The 6,662-nt window shown below is 41.2% G+C and overlaps 1 protein-coding gene across 4 annotated transcripts in view; it reads right to left on the bottom strand.

Moving 5' to 3' along the window:
• Positions 1 to 3,140: 3,140 nt before the first annotated feature.
• RASSF4 (Ras association domain family member 4) overlaps positions 3,141 to 6,662 on the bottom strand; it is a 73,749-nt gene continuing 70,227 nt past the window's right edge. For 2 of the 4 annotated variants that reach the window (XM_072628431.1, XM_072628435.1), the window contains exon 11: positions 3,141 to 5,763. In XM_072628431.1, coding sequence (XP_072484532.1) covers positions 5,694 to 5,763 — 70 coding nt within the window. In that variant the 3' untranslated portion in view covers positions 3,141 to 5,693. The remainder of the gene's footprint in view (positions 5,764 to 6,662) is intronic. The other 2 variants (XM_072628430.1, XM_072628434.1) reach the window with 1 other exon arrangement.

The following is a 6,662-nucleotide window of genomic DNA, read 5'->3' as shown; positions in this document are numbered from 1 at the left end:
ATTCACATAACAAGAAAGTTCTGAAATTATTGCATGTTCAGCTACTTAAGAGCAGGTAGCCTTAGAATACTGCAGTTCGCCAGAGTTCCCATGGGTGGCTGTGGTTGTAAGGTGGGGGGTAACTCTGGTTGTGGAGTATCAATACCCAATAGGACGCCTTCCACAAAGCCCCTTTATTGAGGCCATCGTTTACCTTTCAGAATTTCAGATTTTTTCGGATCAATTTCTGAACAATTTCAGAATTGTTTCTCTTTCGGAATTATTGTTCAGAATTTCAAAGTCTGGCCTCCTGCTGGGAACCAACTGACTCACACCTTCCTTTAGAGGGCTGCAAGCTCAAAACAAACTAATGTGCTTTTAGTCTGTGTTCATAAAAACATTTTGTCCAGAACAGTGGAGGTGACAGACAACAAGCTTTCGCCAACAGTCAGTAAAATACAGGAAATGTACTGTATTCTATTGTACACTGGACTCTCTGTACTCTGCCCTCATCAGGCCATATCAGGAATATCGTATTCCCCATATTTTAAGAATCTCAGAATTGGAAGTGTCTCAGAGAGCAGCTGGTCTAGCCAATATCTAAACAGGAATCTCTTCTGAAACAAAGCTGTCATATAGTCATTACAGCCTTACTGTATGAAGAAATCTGCTACCTCTTGCATCGGTATATACAACTTTTGGGTAACGTTGATTGTAAGGAAGTTATTTCCTTAACTCAAAGCTAAATCTGCCTCTTTGTAACTTCTGGTCATTTCTTCTACTTGTGGATGCCACATTTAGGAAGCACATGGATAATAACCCCCAATATGGTGAGGTGACCTAAATCTATGCAAGAATCCCAAAAGCAACTAGGGATACTTACCTGGGAGAATTTGCAGTATAGATTTAGAGTTAGACTTTCTAGATCCTTGAGTCCAAAGGCGGGGAATCTGTGGCTTTGAGGCCACATGTGGCTCTTTAGTTCCGCAAGTGCAGCTCTTTGACTAACTCCAAACCTCTCAGAACAAATTCTTCTATTAAGGGTTTGTTAAGCAGGTTTCCCATCCCTGCTCTAGTCCAGTCCTCTCATCTTAAAAATAAGGAAACTGGACCAAAGAAGAAAAAGGATTTGATTGCACCTATTACTGTAATTCCTGATGAGGGCACTGTCCTCTTCCTTACTCCTCCTCTTTTACTTTTTCCTTTTGCCCCAGACTATACTAGAAGTCACTCCAGACAACCCTGCAGCAGGAAGGACCCCTTCCCCCCATCCTGGTTACTCTCCCTCCATTGCTTGAGCTGCTTGACTGGTTGGATAAGATGGGAGTCAGTAATTCCATTCCTTCCTATAAGATGGCAAGATGGCGTCCAAGCAAGCTTGACTTCATCTGCGTTGCTAACATCTTCTAATGACTTCTAGGTCTTTACCACCTGCCCTGCAGTCCCCTAGAATCATTATCTATCCTACTTAGATATAGCCTTTGGATCTCTGGGCCTTGCCAAGTTGAACTGTAGGTCTTCCCAGTCTTTCCATCTAAAATATTGCTCAACTTTATGTGCTTCTGCTACGTAAAGTGTGAGTTTCTTGAGAACAGAGACTGTCTCAATTTTTTCCACCTTATTTGTATTCCTAGCACACAGCATTGTGCTTGGCACATAGGAGACACCTTATTTTCACTCATATTGATAACAGAACAAGTTTATGACTTTATACAATGCTTTTGGTAACTGAATATTGCATTAAATTTATTTTCTTTAAAAATAAAGTCTAATTGTGGCAAAGGCTTACTACTGTACTATTTAGAACATTACTTATCTAGGACATTATTCTATTTTGTGGTTATTTGTACATGTAATATCCCTCTTTCAGACTGGAAATTCCACCAAGGCAAAGACTGTCTTGTCCAAACTTTGTATCTCCCTTAGCACCCAGCATTCAACAGATGTTTAATAAATATGTTAAACTGTGGGTATCATATGTATGTAACTGATTTGCCCTTGTGCTCATTTTGCTAGTACCTTGGTTGTGTAGGGCTAGGGTAAGACGCTTTGGTGGTGTCTGTTACCATGGAATGAGTGCTCTGTAACTATTATAACACTGCATAAATGTGGATGAATAATAACATGTATATTCACACAGAGATGTAATTCTCTTCAAGAAACAAGAAGTGTAACATAAAATGCTAGACTTAAGGTCAGAAAGATCTAGACTGGAATCTCTCCTCCAATTCTTACTGCCTGTGGGATTCTTCATAAATCACTGAAGCTCTCTGGGTCTCTGTATTTCTGAGGACAAAAATAACAACTGTCTTACCTATCCCTTTAATAGCTTCAAGAAGCACTAAGACATTTAGGACACTCTGTAAAGTGTCATGTATTATAATTACCTATTGCAGTCTACTAGACTGGGACTCCCTGAGGGCAGGAACATTCACTTATCTAAACCCTGTATTTTACCCAGGGTTTACCAGTTTTGCACTAGTAGGCTTCAGAATTGTGTCTGACACACTGACACATAGGGAGTTTAACATATGCTCACTGATCAATGTTTGTTCAATGCATATGTATTGTATGGTTTGTGTTTAATTAGCATAGAACCCAGGGCCACCTATACTCCAAGATGAGGCACTGTTATAGAACTGAACAAATAGAATATGAGATTAACTCTGGCAAATAATGAATGAACTCTGTCTTTGTCAATCAACAATGACCTTGGCTTTCTCTTCTATTCCCAGAAGCTCCTATAGGTTTAATTCCTTCATTAAACATCTGCTATGTGAACACTATTGTGCCAGGAAGTGGTGAAGAGGCAAAGACAAGCAGGGTACGGATGGCCTCAGACATGGATTGAGTGGTGTCAATTCCCACAGTACCAGTTCTCGTTAATGGTCTTTTGCTAGGCAACTAGCAAAGTCAGGTTCCCACTGGGATGTCTGACCTGCCAGTAATGGTCACAGGGAAGAAGGATTCTTCCTGGCACAAGCTTGCGGAGGAATAGGCAGGTTAGGTGTGCTGGGAAATCCCCAGGACTGAGTCCTTTCGCTAACCACTGTTAGCAGGCTCCACAATATCACAGCAACAGCAGTGTTATCCAATATACCTCCACCTGTAAGAAAACCCATTAGCTCACTTAAGTCTGACAAGAATGAGAATAAAATCCGTTTTAGAAAAATATGGAAGCTTTATTTGTATGTGTGTAGTAAACGGCTATATTCAAATACTAAAACTTGTAGAGGCAGAAAGAAGCTCTCTATTTGACTTCTCTTGGCTAATTTTTCTAAAACTTTGAACAAATGGATCGTACACAGCAGGAAAAAAAAGAGAAAAAAAAGAAGAGCAATTAGAGGAAGCCCCCAAACCCAAAGGCTGATCTTTGCAATAGGTTTCCAATGCCTGGAATATCACAGGGCACTTACCCTACAAACTATGGTCAATTCTACATATCTTCTGTCCAATATCTCTCAAATAAAGCCTATAGATTCAGTCCAGCTGATGGAAATGTACATGGGAATTCTAAGAGATTATATTTTGTCTTTAATAGGGAGCAGAAATAGACGTAGCTGCCAAACATTGTTCAACACCCATACTGCGGGGGTAAGACTTGAAGGTCCAAGGAACACGGTTACATGCATAAGCAAACAACAATTTAAGAAAGCATGCTCTTAGCTATTATTCCTCCACATTCACTGAGGGAGAGGCTCCTTGAGTCTCTGTTAATAAAAACTCTTCTAGGATAATGCCTAGATCTCATCCACAGCTTGCATAGAGTGAGAGCAGAACAGGTTTCTGGAAAATCTTGAAATAAATATTCTCAACTTTTACTGGTTCAACATAACCAAAAGTACTATATATCAGGCATAGGGACACAAACACAGAATGGAACTGTTACAAGTGTTCACAGAGAGGTGATCAGACATTATAAATGGTGAGCTGGTCCCAGGGTCAAGAAGACCTGAGCTCAAGTTCTGACACTAACTGTATGGTCTATGGGAGCCTAGAGAAGTCATTTAATGTCTCAGTGACCCAGGCAACTAATCCCCTTAGATTATAATCTTTGAGGCAGGTACTTATCTGCCTTAGAAGAGGGAATTTACTAAAGTGAAGAAATCACAGATATGTTTTTTAAAACAAAGCACACAAAGATTTCTCCTAAATCCCTTGAGTACATGGCCAAGATCAGTGAGTTTCAGCTGATCTTGGCTCATGCTCCCATGGAAGCAACTGTTAAGGTCAAAGAATATAATTATGACCATTAAGTGTTTAATAAATTCTTGTTGACTTTGGAGCTCTCAGAAATCCATTTGTCATCCATTTATTAGGGGAAAGGATCAGAAGATGGCTGGGGAGCCAAGTCATGAGATCTGGTCCCAAAAGCAGAATCTAGACTATAGGTTTGGTTCTGTTTTGACCAAGCATTTCCACTAGCGGTTCCTTGCAACTGCATATTTTTGCAAGGGCCATTTCATTCCTGGAATTTTTCCTTAGAAGAAAAATACAAGATTTCTTCAGCACCATGTCTCCTGGGAACTTAAAGTCCTTTTCTCCCAGTGCAAGCATTCATGGCTTAAATGTCACTTTGAAGAAATTAATAAGCATTATACTCACTGTTTCAGAGGTAGAAATAGTAGTTACATGGCTCTGGGCATCACCTTCTTCAGCCTGGGCCACAGAAAGCACTTTGTTTTGTTCCCCTCTGACACCCTTCTCATTTAGTATTTTGTCTTAAGGTTATCTGAGTACACTGTATAAACTAGTCCTTCCCATGGACCTACACCCATGCTAACAGAATGACAACACCCCTTTCAAGTGGCCAAAACAAGCTGGAAGCATTCCCATCATGAGTTACCCGATACACGTTCCACAAATCTCATTGCTTTCCTAAAGAGCCAGGATTGAAATGAACATTTGCATAACTGACTTTTTTGGGGGGGGGGGGTGGGGGGGGAGAAATTTAAGTGACTTTGACTTCCAGATTTGCACTGAAGAGATTCATGACAGCCTGGTACCTGAGGCCACACCAGTACTGAAACAGGCATTGTTATAAATACCTGTATTTCAAAGTTGCCTCTATCCACCAATAATGAGGTTGGTGTTTTCCAGCATGGCAGCACTCCCACACTGTGTGAGTTATAGTGAATTCATACTCCAGAAGCAACAGGAGAGAGCATAAATTATGTGGTGACAAAAGGACCAGTGGGGAGAGGTTATTCAGAGACATTACCCAAGGCAAAGAACAGAAGGGCTGACTTTACTTACACACCCTCTACTCAGGCACCTACCACCATGAGGCAGCTAGAGGTTCAAATAGATCCTATCATTCCTCTTCACATATACCATGTGGCCTACTCCTACTCCCCACTACTAGGCAATCAGGGGGGTTGTGACAAACTCTGAGGAATTCTCTTGCAAAAGCAAGGTGTCAGCTGTAGGTACCTTATCTGAAAGTTCTCTTTCCCCTAAGGTCTGATCTGGTCCCCACAGTGATGAGGGAACAACTCCAGAGATAGCAGAGATGTGGTTAATAGCAAGAGACAAGGTGTTAGTGCCATACAGATAAATAGTGCATCCATTCCCCATTTGTTCTGGGGAGTTGGTTTAAGTGGCAATTAGAGGATGAATATCAAAGACCACAGATGACTGGCTTCAGGTGGTAGCATCCTGTAGACTTTTCCACATCCAGACATTGCAATTCTGGTCATCCTGGAAACCAGATGCTATGCCAGCTCTTCTGGCTCTGTCAGCTGCTGCAGGCGCTGCAACATCATCAAGCGGAGAGTGCGGAACCTTATGGGAGACACGACGCACAGATCTCACCCAGGGTTTGGCTAGACAGCCTATGCAATAGGGAATGTGGGATCTTTGCCCAGGGAAAACTTAGATGCTTTGTTATCATGACAAGCTGTGTGGCCCATGAGCCTGGTTCCCCAAACACTTGTAACCCTTGTCTTGGCTTAGCCAATGCCCTCAGTTCTCTGAACCTTTCTCTGCCCCAACAGCACCCTTATTTTTCTGGAGACTGCTACACAGAGACAGAAAGGAATCTGTGATGGGTTCTGGAGCCTTGAGCTTTTGCTGTACTTTTTTTTAAGTCTGCACTGTTTTTGTCAAATAAACAATAATGAGAAGATGTCGCATTTCCCCCAGATGGTATGAATCTCAAAACACTCACCTCCAGTAACTGGTGAATTCTCAACTCAGTTTTTTAAACCAGGAGGAAAAAGTTATTTTCTCTCTATTACATGATTTGGGGAGAGGTTTAAGATCAACTCAATAGATTATTTTTTTAGAGTCACTACCATGTGCAAGGCCCTGTGCAGGTTTAAAAAGAGTGAGTACAGTTCTTCACCAAAATTAACAAAAATTCAGAATTTTAGAGTGGGAAGGGATGTTAAAGTTTCTTCAGTACAGCTCATTAAAGGTCATTCAGTCCAAACTGTTTATTTTATCCAAGAGGCCTGGGGAAGTGAAGGTGACTTGCTCAAGAACACAAAACTAGTTAAGGACTCTAGGCTTACTCTATCTGCCTGTACAATAAAAAGCAATGAATGAACATTCCCCATGAGTGGCCCCCATCTACCCTTCCTCCTTTGGGCAAGTAGAGCTGAGATCTATTTCAACGCTCTCCTCTCACTAAACTTCAAACAGGTCTTCTTAATCACATCTGTAATTAAATGGAACCAAAT

Source organism: Notamacropus eugenii, chromosome 1, assembly GCF_028372415.1.
Source record: "Notamacropus eugenii isolate mMacEug1 chromosome 1, mMacEug1.pri_v2, whole genome shotgun sequence".
In the NCBI taxonomy this organism is placed as follows: Eukaryota; Metazoa; Chordata; class Mammalia; order Diprotodontia; family Macropodidae; genus Notamacropus; species Notamacropus eugenii.
Note: the sequence above shows the minus strand (reverse complement) of the source record. Positions and strands in the feature narration are given on the sequence as shown.